General features: G+C 46.0%; 1 protein-coding gene across 2 annotated transcripts in view; it reads right to left on the bottom strand.

Moving 5' to 3' along the window:
• Positions 1 to 20875, bottom strand: part of LOC141106375 (uncharacterized) — a 60059-nt gene that overhangs the window by 19896 nt on the left and 19288 nt on the right. The window contains exons 4-5 of one of the 2 annotated variants that reach the window (XM_073597104.1): positions 9546 to 9665; positions 4522 to 4572 (exon numbers count right to left, since the gene is read on the bottom strand). The exons of the other annotated variant lie outside the window; for it this stretch is intronic. Of the exons in view, the coding sequence (XP_073453205.1) occupies positions 4522 to 4572; positions 9546 to 9665 (171 nt within the window). The remainder of the gene's footprint in view (positions 1 to 4521; positions 4573 to 9545; positions 9666 to 20875) is intronic. 2 annotated transcript variants of the gene reach the window in all.

Here is a 20875-nt window from a genome sequence, read left to right as displayed (position 1 = left end):
CTGTGAAGCAAAATAACGGTCAGTGCCCATCTCCAGCCTCACCATTGCCATGAATGCAGCACCCCCATTGCAATCAGTGCAGCACCCCACATTGCCATGAATGCAGCACCCCCATTGCCATCAGTGCAGCACCCCCCATTGCCATGAATGCAGCACCCCCCATTGCCATGAATGCAGCACCCCCATTTCCATCAGTGGAGCACCCCTATCGTCATAAATGCAGCACCCACCATTACCAGGAATGCATCACCCCCATTGCCAGGAATGCAGCACCCACCATTGCCAGGAATGCAGCACCCACCATTGCCATACGTACAGCACCCACCATTGCCATGAATGCAGCACCCACCATTGCCATGAATGCAGCACCCACCATTGCCATGAATGCAGCACTCATCATTGCCACGAATGCAGCACCCACCATTGCTATTAATGCACCACCCACCATTGCCATGAATGCAGCACCCACCATTGCCATGAATGCAGCACCCACCATTGCCAAGAATGCAGCACCCACTATTGTCATAAATGCAGCACCCACCATTGCCAGGAATGCAGCACCCAACATTGCCATGAATGCAGCACCCACCATTGCCAAGAATGCAGCACCCACCATTGCCAGGAATGCAGACTCACCATTGCCATCAGTGCAGCCTGATTGATGCCCATCCATCTGCAGCCTTGGAGGGGACAGGGAGAGGGGCGGGACGAATGCCTAAAGATTATAAACAGGAAAGATTCCTGTTTTCTGGGCGGCCTCTTTAATAGAAAGTCCTGCCTCCTATGATGGACAGAACAGTCCTCCAATGGCAGCGCAGGAGACAGGACTTCCTTTTATAGAGGCTGCCGTGTAAACAGGAAATTCACGTGTGTGTGTGGCACTCATCCCACCTCCTCCCTGTCCCCTCCAAGGCAGCCAGCATATATATCTTTTGTGGCCCCGGCGCTGGGAGATCGTTGGGGGCCACAAAAGATATACACGTCCAAATCACCAGGCAGGCCATTCAAAACTGGAAAGCGGGCCACAATTGGCCAGTGGGCCAGACTTTGGACCTGCATGGTTTAGATCAAGCCCTTACATAAGTCTCCTAATTGAATCTCATTGTAAGTCCATTAATACCCATATTTCAGCCCTTTGTTCAATCTGTTTCCAGATTGATAATGTTGTTGCTGCCTATGGTGTCTCCACTGCTTCTCCATCCAAAGTGGAGACACCCTAAGACAAGAAGCATGTTACTGGCCGAATCTAATGCAGCCATTAATTTAAGGACTGTAAGCTACAATTTAAAACATTTTTGTTTTTGGGTTTAATACTGTTTTCATTTTTTGAGGGTTATATTGGAAATCAGCGAGCAATCTTTAGGCATATAATTAAATAATTTCAAATGTAAAATTATAAGAAAAGTTCCTGCTCTTATAGTAAGACATCCAAAGCTCTCTGTGAAGAACCACAGACACTCCAAGTAAACCTGTGTTTTGACCATGCAGGGCAAAGCAATAGTTACTCCTTAATGTCTCCTGCCCAACAGCATATTCTCACAATTCTTTTGCTCTCCTGCTGCTCCATTCAGTCACAAGTGAGAGGATCAATCATCATAGACAGAGATTACAAAGAGCTGAGGACTTTTTCCCACCTCTATGTATCATCACTGGGCCAGTCTTCAAGGACCAATGTTGTCGCATGAGTAGAAGAGGAGTCGATCACATAATTATCTATACAAGTGTAGCACCCTCTAGTGTGCAGCTAGCTTAGGTAAATTTATTTGGATGACTCATGGTAACAGTGTGAGTCTGTAATTAGGTTGGGTAACTGCAGGTCAGGCTGGATGGCTCTACAGGCCAGGTCTCTGGAACCTCCCCCTGTTTCTAGAAGCTTGGGGAAGCTTCTGGAAGTTAGTGGGAGGAGGTCCTGATCTGCATACTTGAGGGAATCTGGCCAATCCCCAGACAGAGGGCCTGACAGGGTAAATGAATAAGCTATTGAGCTGACTGGAACTCAACCGTCATTTAATGGGGCACATAAGAGGGCCAGGAGAGTGGTAGGGAACATTAGGGGAAGTGGATGCAGCTCCTCTCAGATTAAGTCTTGAGATCCTAATACACATATAAAAAACAAACACAAGAGGGCTCCTCCATCTAGGTATAGCAATTTATTATAAAAAGTATAAAAGACAATAAAAATGCACTCACTAGATAAAAGTGGATCAAGGCTTATCATAAACCCATATAGACCTCCATGGAATCACCGTGAGGCTGCAGAGCTCTGCAGGCATGTGGCTAGTTGAAGCAGAGTTCTTGATGGAAGCCTTCCTATATGGTTTGTTAAAGGGGCACAACGGACTGCCCTGAAACATGTAGCTACACCCCCAACACTTCCTGTCATCTCCCAACCGAAAGAGATGCTGTTTGTTTTCAATCTTCTTTTATTAGTTTTTTTAAACGCTTATGCAACCACATATAAATATCTTTCATCACCAAATTGAACATTATTTTATTGTATAACATCCTCTTCTTAAAATATCATTGTTGTTTTCAATCTTCTTTTATTAGTTTTTTTTAAACACTTATACAACCACATATACATATCTTTCATCACCAAATTGAACATTATATTATTGTATAACATCCTCTTCTTAAAATATCATTGTCATTTCTAATAACCTATTCTACGTTTATTATGTTTATCATATGTTTCTTTACAATGTCCCTACTCCATTCATCCACACCATTCATCCCTGTCTTACTTTTTCATACATACACGCTATACAAATATTCATGCATATCCATTCATCCCTATAACTCTTCACTGTCTTATTTTCCATACCATACATTCAACCATACATACACAAAAAAAAACATGGAAAGGGATCTCCCCCATCTATACTGGGTGTTTTGTTCCTTTTCAGAAAAATTGTTTCATTTTTATCGAAGTCCGAAACTTTTCCCATTGATGCTACATTATGGGCTTTTGGTCCTCTTCCGTCCCCTCTCCTTATTTGCTCTTCCATATATTGTATTTCGTTCATTTCACATATCCATTCCGTAATTGTAGGACCATTTATTCTTCTCCATTTTCAGGCTATTATCGTCCTAGCTGCATTTATCATATGGTGAAGAATATCTGTCTTTATAAATTTCAATGACCCCGGTATTATAGACAGTATCAAAACCTTAACGCTTGGTTGCATCTCGTTTCCAGACACCAATTTGTATATTTCAAATATTTTATACCAGAATTCCTTCACCACATGACATTCGTCCCAAATATGTGTCATTGTTCCTCTGTCCCTTAGGCATCTCCAACATTTCTCTGTATTATCTTTATTTATTTTATTCAGATCTACTGAACTCCAGTACCATCTCATCATAATTTTATAGTTGCGTTCTTGATGCTTAACTGCTATCGATAGTTTATGTGTTAGTAAAACTGCTTTATCCCATTCTAATAGTAAAATCGGACTCTCTAATTCTCTTTTCCATTTTTTAATACTAGCTATTTCATTAAGGGGTCCGGCAGGAAGTAGAAGTTTATAGATTTTAGTTTATGGGTCGGTTTTCGCTCTAAGAGATGCTGTTTGGAGCCGCGGCTATCTTGCCACTTCTCGGAAGCTGCTGTTGCTTATGTTCCAGCCTGAAGTCTGACAACTGCACTTCCTTCAAGAACTCTGCTTCAACTAGCCACATGCCTGCAGAGCTCTGCAGCCTCACAGTGATCCTATGGAGGTCTATATGGGTTTATTATAAGCCTTGATCCACTTTAATCTAGTGAATGCATTTTTATTGTCTTTTATACTTTTTAATAAATTGCTACACCTAGATGATTTTATTTTTTATATTGGCCTGGCGGGGTGGCTGGGTCAGTCATAAATATGCTGGAGGCTGGCGAGCAGGGGAGTTGGGTGGATGATGGCGTGCTGAGGTTGCTGTTGTGTGGCCTGGGAGGGGACCCCTGGGGGCTGAGGAAAGGAAGCCTCAGAGAGGAATCTCCATTACCTTTGGACATCCGGGCTGGCATGGGAAGATCTGATTGGTTGGAGAACTGAACAGAAGTCTTGCCAAGTGCAGCGGAGTGCAAAGGAAAGTGTGAGTACCTCAGGACAACCAGGGGCATACAAGGGGAAAGTCTGCCAGAATTTTAATTTTTTTACTAGAATTTTGCATTTCCAAAACTGTTGCTCTAATATCGTGTGACATTAACAAAAATTGGAACTACTACTATTCTATTTTTGGGGTGTCTGCTACAAAATATATAATGTTTTATGTAATCTTAAGGCCTAAAAATATTTTTTTAAATATGTGAGCCTCATGAACACAGAATGTGTAACTTTCTTGCACAACAGCAGGAAAGCAGGAAGATGCACGCCCATGATACAAGAAGAAAAAAAAAAGGATCAGTGCATTAAGATTGCCCATCTGCCCTTGGATGCTAGGTTCTAGATGGTCAACAAAGACCCAAAGATGCAACATTTTAGGTAAAGATAGGAATTTTTGACACATTTCTTTCCCATCTTATGAACTGACCTGGTTGGAGCAAAATCGAATCCAAAGCAAAATAAATGCTGCAGCGGTATACTGTGAAGAGGAAGAGATAAAAAAAAAGTCAGACCAGTCCTTTATTCCTTCTTGCCTTCCTTCCTTCCTTCCCTCCCTCCCTTTAGTTCCTTCCTTCCTGCAGTGATAGACAAAAAGGGTGTGTCCCTTCTGTGTGAAGCTGAGTATACACTATATAAGGCTGCTTACACGGCGGCCCTGTGTAGTGTTGTTGGTGTGGACAGAGAGATAGCTTGATTTAAATTAAGCAGGCAGGTTATTCAGCTAGCAGTGTATTTGATATATATATAGATATATATCTCCTCGTCCTCCATCGTCCTCGTCTGTGGTAGGTGGAACACTGACTCACTGCTGGGAAACTGAATCAGTGTTCCGTCACAGATGAGGACGAGGAAGCGGAGCTTTGTTACACTGGATGGCCGCCAACTAGACTGCATGTCACAGCACTGGGGATCAAGGTACATGAGGCATGCAGATGGGCAGAGTGAGGCATGCAGATGGACACAGTGAGGCATGCAGATGGACACAGCGAGGCATGCAGATGGACACAGCGAGGCATGGAGATGGACACAGCGAGGCATGCAGATGGACACAGCGAGGCATGCAGATGGACACAGCGAGGCATGCAGATGGACACAGCGAGGCATGCAGATGGACACAGTGAGGCATGCAGGTGGGCAGAGTGAGGCATGCAGGTGGGCAGAGTGAGGCATGCAGATGAGCACAGTGAGGCTGCAGATGGGCATTGTTGACCCTCTTTTCCACTTACAGTAGCTGCTGCATTTCTCACCCTAGGCTTATATTCGAGTCAATAAGTTTTCCCAGTTTTTTGTGGTAAAATTAGGTGCCTCGGCTTATATTCGGGTCGGCCTATACTCGAGTATATACGGTATATATATATATATACACATACACTCTGCATCCAGTGTAACCTATAGCTACAGTGCATTCCGTGATGTACTGTTTCTAATACACTTCAGGCGGTGTATTAATACACAGTTTTGTGTATATATTATATATATATATATATATATACACTCTGCATTTAGTGTAGCCTATATCTACAGTGCGTTCTGTGGTGTACTGTTTCTAATACACTTCAGGCGGTGTACACAGCATCTAATACAGTGTGTACAGTGTCTACTACACTTCTGGTGGTGTACACAGTATAAAATTGTCAGAAACCATAAATCAGACTGAGACAGAAGTACAGTTAAATCACACTTGTTTAATAATAATACAAAAAGTTAAACAGAGTAAACATAGTCAAAACATAGCCAGAGTTCAGGAACCGGAATGGATAGTCAGACAAGCCAAAACGTCAGGGAGCCAGAGAACAGCGTAGTAGAACAGCAAGCAGGATCTGGAGCCACAGGAGAGCGTCTCTAGAGATGTGACCAAGGCGAAGGCAGAGATCATCTGGACTGGACGGCTTAAGTAGGCAGGACTGACAAGCAGGATCATCAACAGGTGAGTCACTGTGGAAAGATGGGAGCTGGCAATCAGCCGACAGCTGAGTGGCCAGCTCAGAGAAGGAAGGGCTGGGCCCAGCCCTGACAGTACCCCCTCCTTAACGACCCCTCTCCCTTGGAGGACCACCAGACTTGAAGGGAAAACATTTATGAAAAACACGGAGGAGGCACAAAGGAAAACACGGAGGAGGCATGTACGTCCGAGGATGGGACCCAAGAGCGCTCCTCTGGACCGTACTCTTTCCAATGCACCAGGTACTGTATGTGCCCACGGAACCTACGGGAGTCAGCAATGGACTGCACTTCATACTCCTCATGGTTTTCAACCTGTACAGGGTGAGGACGTCTCACCAAGGTGGTAGAACGGTTGCAGACCAAAGGTTTTAATAAGGAGACATGAAATATATTCTAAATACGCATATTAGAAGGAAGGTCTAATGCGTAAGCCACTGGGTTAATCCTGCGAAGAATACGGAAAGGCCCAATAAACCGAGGTGCGAACATGAAGTCGGAGGTTGCGAGATGACAGCTAGACCTTGTCCCCAACCTGGTAGGAAGGCTCAGCAAGTGTCTGCGGTCAGAATGGAATCTGTACCTATCATTAGCATGTCGCAAAGTCTCCTGGACTTGTGCCCAAGTGGAACGAAGAGCAAGGAGATGCTCCTCTAATGCAGGAATACTCTGCGGAACAAAAGAGTCAGGCAACATGGAAGGTTGGAAACCATAGTTCACCATAAACCGGAACAATCGGGAAGCAGAATTCAGGGCACTATTGTGAGCAACTCTGCCCACGGTAAGAGGTCTGACCAGTTGTTATGATGGTCAGAAATATAGCAACGTAGGAACATTGCTCCAAGGACTGATTGGCTCGTTCTGCGGCCCCATTAGACTGCAGGTGACATGCAGAGGAGAAAGCAAGCTAAATTCCCAACTGTGCACAAAAGGCTCCCCAGAAGCGGGACACAAACTGACTACCCCTGTCCGAGACAATCACCTTGGGTAGCCCATGTAAGCGAAAGATCTCCCAAGAAAAAATGGAAGCCAGTTCCTTAGAAGTGGGCAACTTCTTAAGAGGAATACAATGAGACATTTTCGAGAACTGGTCAACCACCATAAGGATAACTGTGTTGCCCTGTGAGTTGGGTAACTCCACAATGAAATCCATAGACAGGTGGGTCCAGGGCTTCTCTCCATTGGGTATGGGTTGTAGGAGACCCACTGGAAGGTGTAGTGGAGTCTTACTCTGAGCACACACGGAACAGGCAGCTATGAAGGCGGTTACATCAGCACATAGACTAGGCCACCAGAATTGTTGGGAAATGGCCCAAAAGAGTTGGTTCTTCCCAGGGTGGCCAACAGCCTTGGGAGAATGGTAAGTCAGAAGCACGGCATCATGGAGACTCTCTGGGACAGAGCAGCGGTCACAAGGTTTCTCAGGAGCAGCATGGACCTGAGCAGCAAGCATTTTGTCACCCAAAGGAGAAGTTAGACTGGTGCGAACCGTAGCTAGAATACGATCAGGAGGAATCACAGGAATCGGAACAGACTCCATCTTGGAAGTGGAGGAAAATTGTCGTGACAAAGCGTCAGCCCTTACATTCTTAGTACCGGATAAGAATGAGACAATGTAATAGAAACTTGACAGGAAAAGAGCCCATCGCGCCCTTCTGGGAGAGAGGCGTTTAGCCTCAGACAAGAATGTGAGATTCTTATGGTCAGTATGAATGAGAACCAGCACAGTGGTACCTTCGAGGAGATGTCTCGATTCTTTCAGGGCTAAAATAATCGCTAACAGCTCTCTGTCACCAATCTTGTAATTGTACTCCACATGTGATAATTTCTTGGAAAAGTAGCCACAAGGATGCATAGCGCTCTCAGACGTAGGACTTTGAGACAGAAGGGCACCAACTACAAAAGGTAACGTAGGATCAGAATGTGCCAACACAGGAGCAGAAACAAAGGCAGCCTTGCGACTCTCAAAGGCCTTAATGGACTCCAGAGACCAACTCTGTGGGTTACCGTCCTTTCTGGTGATATCAGTTTGGGGCTTGACTGGAGACGAGAAGTTACGAATAAACTTCCGATAATAGTTGTCAAAGCCAAGAAAACACTGCAGAGGACTTAAACCCACGGGTCGGGGCCACTTCAGGACTGCTAAAAGTTTCTCTGGGTCCATCGAAAAAAACAGCAGTGGAAATGACATAACCCAGGAATTTAACATGTTCACAATGGAATTCGCACTTCTCCGCACTTCTTACAATAGAGATGGTTCTCCCTTAGTTTCTGAAGCACACGACAGACATCTGTGTGGTGGCTTTCCAGGGACTTGGAAAATATGAGGATATCATTGAGATAAACCACCACACATAACTTCAAGAAATCTTGGAGGACAGCGTTAATAAATTCCTGGAAAACTGCCGGGGCGTTACAAAGGCCAAAAGGCATTACAAGGTACTCATAATGGCCTGTTCTGGTATTAAATGCAGTTTTCCACTCGTCACCCTCCTTAATCCTCAGGAGATTGTATGCCCCTCTCAAATCAAGCTTTGTAAAAACCGTTGCTCCCTTGAGGCTGTCAAATAACTCCGTAATCAACGGAATCGGATAGGCATTCTTAATCGTGAAACGATGGAGACCCCTATAATCAATACAAGGTCTCAGTTCACCACTCTTTTTCTTCACAAAGAAGAAACCAGCACCAGCAGGAGACAACCTCGAGAAAGTGCATCTGTAACATATCCTGTCCAGGTAGTGAGGGAAAATGAGGAAATGGGCAGAAACCTCCAACAGGAAACCAGAGAGCAATAAAAACTGACAGGGATTCTTGCTTTCCCTACTTTGCTCAAAAAGAGCATTACTGCGGTCTTTACCCTTTACAGACAGTCTTTTAAAGTGGTTGGAAACCCTTACATATAACCAGTGAAGAGACTGGTTTCAGGTGATGCACAGAGATGAAACAAATCCTCCTCCATTAGTTGTACCTGTTTATCTGTAGTCTTCTCTTCTCTACATCCGTTCAAAGTCCAGAATTTATAAAGCTTGTCTGAGAGTTCAGAAAAAAGTGGGTGGAGAGATGAATCACACTCTGACTCACACAGCACACAGGAACAGAGCTGAGGATGTCAATCAGCTGGAGCTCCTTCCCCATTACCATTTTTCTCCTGCTGTCAGGAAAACTTGTCAGAAATTACTCATGCATTTCTGACAGGAGGCAGCAGAGAGATGCTCTGGATTGAGACAAGTACACACTAAAGAGGGATATGCTTTGTTCAAATTCCATGTCTGAGGTTTACAACCACTTAAATTTTTTATACTGGTGACATGTCACTGAGAAAAGAGGAGAAAGAACATTTTTCCAAGAGGTCCACAGAAAGCAACGTTAGGAGGCTATAATCCTCCCCCACTCTAATCGAAAATGAAAAAAGAACATTTTGTCTGGAGATGAACTAAAAGCATGCAGAAACTTTTAGCAGGCATACAGTATATTCATCAAGAGACACGTGTATAAACGGATGTACTTACAAATACGAGGCAGATAAATACAATGCCGTACGATATAGTTTTTAAATTGTCATACTCTCCAAAAATCACCAATTTAACTGCCAGTGACAACTGCACAAGGCTGAGGCAAATCAGCAACACCTAGGTACAAAATGAGACTATTAGTGTTTTTACTGTATACTATTCCATGATAATATTACAATGACCATTTGTTAAGCAAATCATCACATCAGCAGCGATGATAAATGTACATGTTATATTGTAATAATAAATACAGTGCAGCACTAATAAAACTGTGATCTAAGTAATCAATATATGTTAAGATTACCCTCAACATATGTAAATCCAAAGTAATCAATACATGTTAAGATTAACCTCAATATATGTAAAACAAAATAATCAATACATGTTAAGATTAACCTCAACGTACATAAACCAAAGTAATCAATAGGTTTTAAGATTACCCTCAACATATGTAAACCAAAGTAATCAATACATGTAAAGATTAAAGGCTAAGTTCACCTTTTTTTTCTAAATTCCAGCTCCCCTATGTACCAATTTACTGTAGCATTAATGTACTTCTTTTGCAAAAATAAAAAAGCTTTTAATTTATTGTACACACGTTTACCTCACTGTCCTTATGGCTGTTTGAAAACACTGCTCCATTACTTCTGCCTTACTTCCTGGACAGACTTTAGGTCAGGGATAGGCAACCTCGGTACTCCAGTTGTTTTTAAACTGCAAATCCCATCATGCCTCTGCCTCTAGGAGTCATACCTGTGATTGTCAGGGTCTTGCAATGTCTCATGGGACTTGTAGTTTCACCACAGCTGGAGGACCGAGGTTGCCTGCCCCTGCTTTAGGTCATGACACAAGAAGGAGTTGACCAGCTGAGGGTGGATGATGCAGGGTGTGTGCTAATGAGGTCAGCTGGTCAACTCCTTCCTGTGGCATGACCCAAAGTCTGTCTAGGAAGTAAGGCAGAAGTAGTGGAGCAGTGTTTTTAAACAGCCATGAGGACAGTGAGGTAAGCCTGTGTAGAATAAATAGAAAGCTTTTTTATTTTTGCAAAAGTAGTACATTAATCCTATATTGGTACATAGGGAAGCTGGAATCTAGAAAAAAAAAAGGGTGAACAAAGCTGAACTTAGCATTTAAGCTCAACATTAGGGATGAGCCGAACACCCCCCGGTTCGGTTCGCACCAGAACCCGCGAACGGACCGAAAGTTCGCACGAACGTTAGAACCCCATTGACGTCTATGGGACTCGAACGTTCGAAATCAAAAGTGCTCATTTTAAAGGCTAATTTGCATGGTATTGTCCTAAAAAGGGTTTGGGGACCCGGGTCCTACCCCAGGGGACATGTATCAATGCAAAAAAAACTTTTAAAAACGGCCGTTTTTTCGGGAGCAGTGATTTTAATGATGCTTAAAGTAAAAAAAAAAAAGTGAAATATTCCTTTAAATATCGTACCTGGGGGGTGTCTATAGTATGCCTGTAAAGTGACGCGTGTTTCCCATGTTTAGAACAGTCCCTGCACCAAATGTCATTTTTAAAGGAAAAAATCTCATTTAAAACTGCTTGCGGGTTTAATGTCATGTCAGGTCATGGCAATATGGATGAAAATCAGTGAGACAAACGGCATGGGTACCCCCCAGTCCATTACCAGGCCCTTTGGGTCTTGTATGGATATTAAGGGGAACCCCGCACCCAAATTAAAATAAGGAAAGGTGTGGGGCCACCAGGCCCTATATACTCTGAACAGCAGTATACAGGCGGTGCAAACAAGACAGGGACTGTAGGTTTGTTGTTAAGTAGAATCTGTTTGTAATTTTGAATATTTTTAACGTGTTTAGCTCCAGCCAAAAAATCTTTTCTAAGCTTTTTGGAAAACATAGGGAAGGGTTATCACCCCTGTGACATTTGTTTTGCTGTCTTTCCTCCTCTTCAGAAGATTTCACCTCACTTTTTTGTCCCAATGAAAAATGTTTTTTGAAAATTTGGGTTTTTTTGTGGAACAAGGATTGGAAAGCATCAGTGGAAAGGAGAAATTGTTTTCCCATATTAACTCTTACAGGAGAGAATTTCCCTTCCTAGGGGTAGATTTCATCTCACTTCCTGTTGTCTCCTTCCGTTTGCAAGTAGGAGTCGTTTGTAAGTTAGATGTTTGAAAGTAGGGTCCTGCCCTATATACTCAGCAGAAATTTGGGCCTTAGGTGTTGCTGTGGCCACAACACTGTAAGCCCTCACAGGGCCCTGCTGTGAAATATTAGATCAAGAATTGTAATTACATGCCCCTGTTGAACAGGAGCTGAAAAATTAGGCCTTAGGCACTGGTGCTGGTGCCACAACACTGCAACCCCTCACAGACACTCTAGTTGGAACGCAGGAACGAGCCCTGCTGCAAAGTATTGCTTCAAAAATTGTAATTACACGCCCCTGTTAGACAGGGGCAGAAAAATTGGGCCTTAGGCACTGGTGCTGGTGCCACAACACTGCAACCCCTCACAGACACTCTAGTTGGAACGCAGGAACGAGCCCTGCTGCAAAGTATTGCATCAAAAATTGTAATTACACGCCCCTGTTAGACAGGGGCAGAAAAATTGGGCCTTAGGCACTGGTGCTGGTGCCACAACACTGCAACCACTCACAGACACTCTAGTTGGAACGCAGGAACGAGCCCTGCTGCAAAGTATTGCATCAAAAATTGTAATTACACGCCCCTGTTAGACAGGGGCAGAAAAATTGGGCCTTAGGCACTGGTGCTGGTGCCACAACACTGCAACCCCTCACAGACACTCTAGTTGGAACGCAGGAACGAGCCCTGCTGCAAAGTATTGCATCAAAAATTGTAATTACACGCCCCTGTTAGACAGGGGCAGAAAAATTGGGCCCTAGGCACTGGTGCTGGTGCCACAACACTGCAACCCCTCACAGACACTCTAGTTGGAATGCAGGAACGAGCCCTGCTGCAAAGTATTACATCAAAAATTGTAATTACACGCCCCTGTTAAACAGGGGCTGAAAAATTGTGCCTTAGGCACTGGTGGTGGCGCCCAGAACCAAAAATGTTCTTACAAGCTATCAGCGTGATGATTGAGGAGGAAGAGGATAATTACTCAGGGATAGTCACTCAGCATCAGCATAGGCAGTCTTTGAAGGGATCTGAGATTTCAAAAAAAATTATTCGGTTACATCAGCATCAGGTGCTTGGTAGCTGGTGGTGATCCAAGACTCATTCATTTTTATGAAGGTCAGCCGATCGACCGAGTCGGTGGACAGACGCACCCTGTGATCGGTTACCACGCCTCCAGCAGCACTGAATGTGCGTTCCGAAAGAACGCTGGATGCAGGACAGGCCAGTAGCTCAATTGCATACTGTGCAAGCTCTGGCCAGTGATCCATCCTCAAGACCCAGTAACCCAGAGGATTTTCGGTGGGAAAGGTGTCCAAGTCTGATCTTGCCCCTAGGTATTCCTGCACCATGTAAAACAGACGCTGGCGATGGTTGCTGGAACCGATCATACCTTGGGGCTGCGGACCAAAAAATTGTCTGAACGCATCGGTCAGACGGCCACCTTCTCCACCGCTCCTTCTTTGACTGACCGAAGCCTCAGCAACACGTTGTCCAGAAACAGGAGTTTGTAACCTCCCAGTCTCTGGGAACGCGTTGCACAGACCTTTCTGCAAGGCCTCCCGAAGATGTTTCATCCTCTGCTCCCTCTGCGATGGCAAGATAAGGTCCGCAACCTTACCCTTGTAACGTGGATCAAGGAGGGTTGCCAGCCAGTATTGGTCCTTCTCCTTGATACCACGAATACGAGGATCCTTACGCAGGCTTTGCAGGATCAGGGAGGCCATGCAGCGTAGGTTTGCTGAGGCATTCGGTCCGGAGTCCTCTGGGTCACTAAGAACGACATGGTCCGCAGCCACCTCCTCCCAGCCACGTACAAGTCCATGTGTTTCTTGGGACTGATCCCTTAAAGACTGCTGCTGATGCTGAGTGCCAGGCTCCACCTCCATACTGACACAATCTTCCTCCTCCTCCTCTTCCTCCTCGTCCTCTTCCTGTGTGATCGGCGGGCACGCAGGAACACTGTCTGGATAAAGGGGGCCTTGAGAGCTAAGGAAGTCCTCCTCTTCCTGCCTCTGTTCTGCCTCAAGTGCCCTGTCCATTATTCCACGCAGCGTGTGCTCCAACAGGTGGACAAGGGGGACAGTGTCACTGATGCATGCACTGTCACTGCTCACCATCCTCGTGGCCTCCTCGAATGGTGACAGGACAGTGCATGCATCCCTGATCATGGCCCACTGGCGTGGGGAAAAAAAAACAAGCTCCCCTGACCCTGTCCTGGTGCCATAGTCGCACAGGTACTCATTGATGGCCCTCTGCTGCGTGTGCAGCCGCTGCAGCATGGCCAACGTTGAGTTCCACCTGGTGGGCATGTCACAGATTAGGCGGTTCTTGGGCAGGTTAAACTCCTTTTGGAGGTCCGTCAGCCGAGCACTGGCATTATATGACCGGCGGAAATGCACACAGACTTTCCTGGCCTGCCTCAGGACATCCTGTAAGCCCGGGTACCTGCCCAAGAACCGCTGCACCACCAAGTTAAGGACGTGAGCCAAACAGGGCACATGGGTCATTTGTCCCTGTCGGAGGGCAGAGAGGAGGTTGGTGCCATTGTCGCAAACCACCATTCCTGCCTTAAGTTGGCGTGGCGTCAACCACCTCTGAACCTGCCCCTGCAGAGCTGACAGAACCTCTGCCCCAGTGTGGCTCCTGTCCCCCAAGCACACCAGCTCAAGCACCGCATGGCATCTTTTGGCCGGCGTACTTGCGTAGCCCCTTGAACGCCTACGGAGCACCGCTGGTTCCGAGGAAGAGGCCATGGAGGAAGAAGAAGAGGAGGGGGTGGAGGAGAGAGGTGTGTCACAATCAGCATTTTGGAGGCGTGGTGGCGGAACAACCTCCAACACTACTGCACCTTGTCCTGCATCCTTCCCAGCTGCCAGCAGAGTCACCCAATGCGCCGTGAAACTTAGGTAACGTCCCTGTCCATGCCTGCTGGACCATGAGTCAGCGGTAATATGCACCTTACCGCTGACCGCCCTGTCCAGCGAGGCATGGACATTGCCTTCCACATGCCGGTAGAGAGCCGGAATCGCCTTCCGTGAGAAAAAGTGGCGTTTGGGTACCTGCCACTGAGGAACCGCACATTCCACAAACTCACGGAAGGGGGCAGAGTCTACCAACTGAAAAGGCAGCAGTTGAAGTGCTAGCAATTTTGCCAAGCTAGCATTCAACCGCTGGGCATGTGGATGGCTGGGAGCAAACTTCTTTCGGCGGTGCAGCAGCTGGGGCAGGGAAATTTGCCTGGTACAATCTGACGTCGGTGTACCAAAAGCAGATTGCCCACAAGTACTTGGCTGTGACACACCTAATTCTACACCTTCATTCCTCTCACTGCAGGTCTCAGAGAGGACTGAAGGTCTAGTGGGGTTGGAAATCTCAGCTGATGAGGAGCAAGGAGAGATCCTCTTTGTTCTTTGGTGTGGGTCTTTTAGATACGCTTGCCAACGAACTGCATGGCAGGTCAACATATGTCTGGTCAAGCATGTGGTACCCAAGCGGGAGATGTTTTGGCCACGCGAGATACGCTTGAGACATATGTTGCAAATAGCAGCGGTGCGATCTGATGCACTCGTCTCAAAAAAGGCCCACACCAAAGAACTTTTTGAATAACGCGCAGAGACTGCAGCGCCCTGCACATGTGGAGCTTTGGGGTGTGATGCAGTCAATGTGCTGCCCTTAGGCTGGCCCCTGGAGGGCATCCTGCCTCGTTGGTGATGTGCCGCCGCCTCCTCCTCCTCCTCCTCCTCCTCCTCCTCCTCTCTCCTATCAGGCACCCACGTTGAGTCAGTGACCTCATCATCCCCTCCCTCCTCATCACTGGAGCAAACCTGGCAGTATGCTGCAGCAGGGGGAGCATGACTGCCAGATTGCTGTCCTTCTTGGGCACCCCCTCTGTCCGTGCTCATGTTACTGCCTTCATCGAGCTCAGTATCGTCATCAGAGCCTTCCAAACGCTGGGCATCCTCCTGGAGCATGTACCCAACACTGTGGTCAAACAGTTCGAGGGAATCCTCATGAGGACATGGTGGAGCTAGGGAAGGAGTCACTGATGACATTGAGCTGAGGGAAGAGGCCGCTGCTTTGCCAGACAAAGCACCCTGGGCATGGGTGAGAGAGGATGAGGAGGATGAGGACGGCTTGGTCATCCACTCGACCAAGTCTTCCGCATGTTGCGGCTCAACACGGCCAGCTGCCGAAAAAAAGGCCAAGCGTGTCCCATGGCCACGTGCTGATGAGGATGCACCGTCTCCACGACCAGCACTAGACACAGAGCCTGCTTGCCCTCTCTTATTGGCTTGTGACTGTCTGCCTCTCCTTCTTGGCCTTCCAGACATACTAATGGCCTGTAGCTGCACTAAGCTGGGATAGAACACCTGTAATTTTCTTCAAGTAGCTTTATATACTGTAACCAGACAAGCCTGCCTGTCAGTAGGAAGATAACAGGAACGGATCTAGCTGTACACTGTGAGCAGGACGCACTGTACTAAATGTAAATAGTCTAGCTGCCTGACCGTGGTACTAATAGGATCAAATAGAACACCTGTAATTTTCTTCAAGTAGCTTTATATACTGTAACCAGACAAGCCTGCCTGTCAGTAGGAAGATAACAGGAACGGATCTAGCTGAACACTGTGAGCAGGACGCACTGTACTAAATGTAAATAGTCTAGCTGCCTGACCGTGGTACTAATAGGATCAAATAGAACACCTGTAATTTTCTTCAGGTAGCTTTATATACTGTAACCAGACAAGCCTGCCTGTCAGTAGGAAGATAACAGGAACGGATCTAGCTGAACACTGTGAGCAGGACGCACTGCACTAAATGTAAATAGCAGGAACGGATCTAGCTGAACACTGTGAGCAGGACGCACTGCACTAAATGTAAATAGCAGGAACGGATCTAGCTGAACACTGTGAGCAGGACGCACTGCACTAAATGTAAATAGCAGGAACGGATCTAGCTGAACACTGTGAGCAGGACGCACTGCACTAAATGTAAATAGCAGGAACGGATCTAGCTGAACACTGTGAGCAGGACGCACTGCACTAAATGTAAATTGCAGGAACGGATCTAGCTGAACACTGTGAGCAGGACGCACTGCACTAAATGTAAATAGTCTAGAAGATAACAGGAACGGATCTAGCTGAACACTGTGAGCAGGACGCACTGCATTAAATGTAAATAGTCTAGATAGAAGATAACAGGAACGGATCTAGCTAAACTGAATACAGTGTATATATATATATATGCAACACCTGGGATGCATATATATACACAATACACTGTAAGTGCAGCTAACTGACTGACTGTTCTGCCTAATCTATCTAACTCAAATCAAATGACACTGTCTCTCTCTCTCTCTCTAGCTCTCAGCACACCGGAACACACACTACACAGGGCCGCCGTGCAGGCGGCCTTATATAGTGTGGGGTGTGTACTAAATCCCCTGAGCCATAATTGGCCAAAGCCACCCTGGCTTTGGCCAATTACAGCTCTCTCTACTGACGGCGCTGTGATTGGCCAAGCATGCGGGTCATAGTGCATGCTTGGCCAATCATCAGCCAGCAATGCACTGCGATGCCGCAGTGAATTATGGGCCGTGACGCGCCACACGAATTTAGCGCGAACGGCCCATAACGTTCGCAATTCGGCGAACGATCGAACAGCCGATGTTCGAGTCGAACATGGGTTCGACTCGAACACGAAGCTCATCCCTACTCAACATACATAAACCAAAGTAATCAATAGGTTTTAAGTTTACCCTCAATGTAAACCAAAGTAATCAATACATGTTAATATTAACTTCAACATATGTAAACCAAACTAATTAATACGTTTTAAGATTAACTTTAACATATGTAAACCCAAAGTAATCAATACATGTTAAGATTACCCTCAACATATGTAAACCCAAAATAATCAATACATGTTAAGATTAAGCTCAACATATGTAAACCCATAGTAAATAATACATGTTAAGACTAAGCTCAATTTATGTAAAACAAAGTAATCAATACATGTTAAGATTAACCTCAGCATATGTAAACCCAAAATAATCAATACATGTTAAGATTAACCTCAACATATGTAAACCCATAGTAATTAATAGATGTTAAGACTAACCTCAATTTTTGTAAAACAAAGTAATCAATACATGTTAAGATTAACCTCAACACAAGTAAACCACATCACAAATTTTGTGCTGGCTGCTCACAGTTAGGCCCCTTTCACACTGGGGCGGTAGGGGGCGTCGGCGGTAAAACAGCGCTATTTTTAGTGCTGTTTTACCGTGGTATTCGGCCGCTAGCGGTGCGGTTTTAACCCCCTGCTGGCGGCTGAAAAAGGGTTAAAACCACTCGTACAGCGCGGCTATAGCTGCGGTATTGCCGCGGTATAGCCGCGCTGTCCCATTGATTTCAATGGGCAGGAGCGGTGAAGGAGCGGTGAATACACCGCTCCTTCACCGCTCCAAAGATGCGGCTTGCAGGAGATTTTTTCTTCTCCTGCCAGCGCACCGCTTCAGTGTGAAAGCCCGAGGGCTTTCACACTGAACAAACAGCGGAGGCTGTTTAGGGGCGGTTTGCAGGCGGTATTTTTAGCGCAATAACGCCTGCAAACCGCCCCAGTGTGAAAGGGGTCTTATTGTACCTGAGCACAGTGATTTTTGTTACTTTTTGGACATGTTATTTTGTCTTCCTGACAGGGTTGTATTTTTTACTAAGCCACATAGGCCATGGGCTAGGGTGCCATGGCTGCCATGGTCCGCCCATGACCATCCAGGCCACTTTAAAATGATCCTGATCCTGTCTACTTAAATTTATCAAGGATACTACTCATGGCTGCTACTTATGGGGTGGCACATCACCACCATGGCAAATTTAAATTTATCCTGGCTACTGCTTATGGGGCAGCACATAGACATATAGTCCACTTTATTGTTATCCTAACTACAACTACGTACAGACTTACAAAGTCTGTCAAGTAAAATGTCTACCTACCTGGTGATAGAAAAAATACTGTATGTATCTGATTGTGTCACTATTGTATTGCGGATATAGTCCTTGTTCTTGGCCTTTGCGGACACTTGGTTGTGTCATTATAGTAGATTGCATCTCTGTTGACACGTTCCTGGTTGGTTGCTTCAGTAAATACTGTGTCAGTAAGTACTGAGTGTGTTTCTGCATACATGTTTCTGGTGGTGTCAGGAGGTACTGAATGTGTCTCTGCACATACGTCTCTGGTTGTCAGTAAATACGGAGGGTCTCTGCAGATATACTTCTGGTTGTCAGTACGTACTGAGTGTGTCTCTGTGCATATGTCACTGGTTGTGTCAGTAAGTACTGAGTGCGTCTCTGCAGATATGTCTTTGGTTATGTCATTAAGTACAGAGTGTGTTTCTGCGGATATGTTTCTGGTTGTGTCAGTAAGTACCGAGAGTATCTCTGTGGATATGTCTCTGGTTGTCAGTAAGAACTTAGTGTCTTTGCAGATATGTTTCTGGTATTCGGTAAGTACTGAGTGTGTCTCTGCGGATATGTCTCTGGTTATATCAGTAAGTACTGAGTGCGTCTCTGCGGATATGTCTCTGGTTGTCTTTAAGAACTTAGTGTCTCTGCAGATATGTTTCTGGTTGTCGGTAATTACTGAGTGTATCTCTTTGCATATGTCACTGGTTGTGTCAGTAAGTACTGAGTGTGTCTCTGCAGATATGTCTTTTGTTATGCCAGTAACTGTTACTTGATGTGAGGTAGCAGAAATACACAGAACTGGTGGAAAAGGCATGGGCTCAGCAGTGTCTCTCCCAAATGCAACATACCATGAGTAAGGTGAGTAGTGACATGGGATGGTATGCTCACAGAGAAACTCTGTATGTTACACATGTACACATGGTATATGGCTCATCTCTAATCCGGGGTACCTGCACAAAGTTGACCTTCACATGAACGTGGCCCTGCCTGGTGCTGGGCATAGGTAAACATGTACACGAGAGGAGAGGTACCCTTGCGCATGCAGGGCGAGAGGGCCCCGCCCACAAGTGTGTCTCTGCAGATATCTCCCTGGTTATGTTAGTAAGTACTTGTACTTAATGCAAATCTTAGGACAGACACACATGCATCATCATGTAGCAGAGGGGAAGATATACACACTCTGGAGAGATCTGTAGTGAGTGGTATCCCATTCCCTTTGCATACCTATGATGTCATATTCCCTGTGTGTTGGAAAGAATTGCTGGTGTGAGTGTTTTTATGGTTTTTACTTGATGTTAGCCTATGATCTACCTGTGTTTCTGCCTGATTTTCTTGTACATGGAATGATGTGCCCCAGAACCTGTGATCAGAGATACGAAAAGGTGAAGTGATTTTTTTAACCAACTTTAGTTAAGTGGTCACATCAGTCTGGTGAGTTTGTTTCGGTTGGAGAGAACTCTGGTGATGGAAAAAATTACCATCTGCATATAAATTACCTGATGGTGACCCCGCCCCCCTCTGACGCACGGTGACTTGGCGGGACTTCCCTGTAACGTCACGGGGAATGCCACAGGGAAGTCCCGTCATGTCCCGTGCGTCAGAGGGGGCGGGGTCACCGGGTGGCCCTGCCCCCCGTTATTTAACAACCGTCAGACGAGGAGACGCTGTCACACAGCGTGAGCCTCCCTCCATGCCAGCATGGATGCAGAGCGGCCCGGAGAAGAAAATGAAGAAGAGAAGAAGAGAAAAAGAGAAGAAGAGAAAAAGAGAAGAAGGAAGAAGAGAAGAAGAAGATGAAGAGAAGAGCGGGAGCCTCCCCCCATGCTATGGGTGCGGAGCGGCCCGAGGAGAAGAAGATAGAAGACGCCGCGGAGGAGATGCTGGACGAGAACGCCGGAGGAAGAACCAGAAGATGAAGGAAGATAGAAGAAAGAAGAAGCATTTAAATAAAGGAATTGTCAAAAACCGTCTCGTCATTTTTAACATTTTTGACAGTTTTTTAGTGAAATGGTAGGGGTAAGTACCCCCTTACCATTTTACACAGGGGGGGCCGGGATCTGGGGGTCCCCTTGTTAAAGGGGGCTTCCAGATTCCGATAAGCCCCCCGCCCGCAGACCCCCACAACCACCGGCCAGGGTTGTGGGGATGAGGCCCTTGTCCTCATCAACATGGGGACAAGGTGTTTTGGGGGGCTACCCCAAAGCACCCTCCCAATGTTGAGGGCATGTGGCCTGATACGGTTCAGGAG

Source organism: Aquarana catesbeiana, linkage group LG08 (assembly GCF_042186555.1).
Source record: "Aquarana catesbeiana isolate 2022-GZ linkage group LG08, ASM4218655v1, whole genome shotgun sequence".
Lineage (NCBI taxonomy): Eukaryota > Metazoa > Chordata > Amphibia > Anura > Ranidae > Aquarana > Aquarana catesbeiana.
This window is presented reverse-complemented; position numbering and strand designations above follow the sequence as displayed.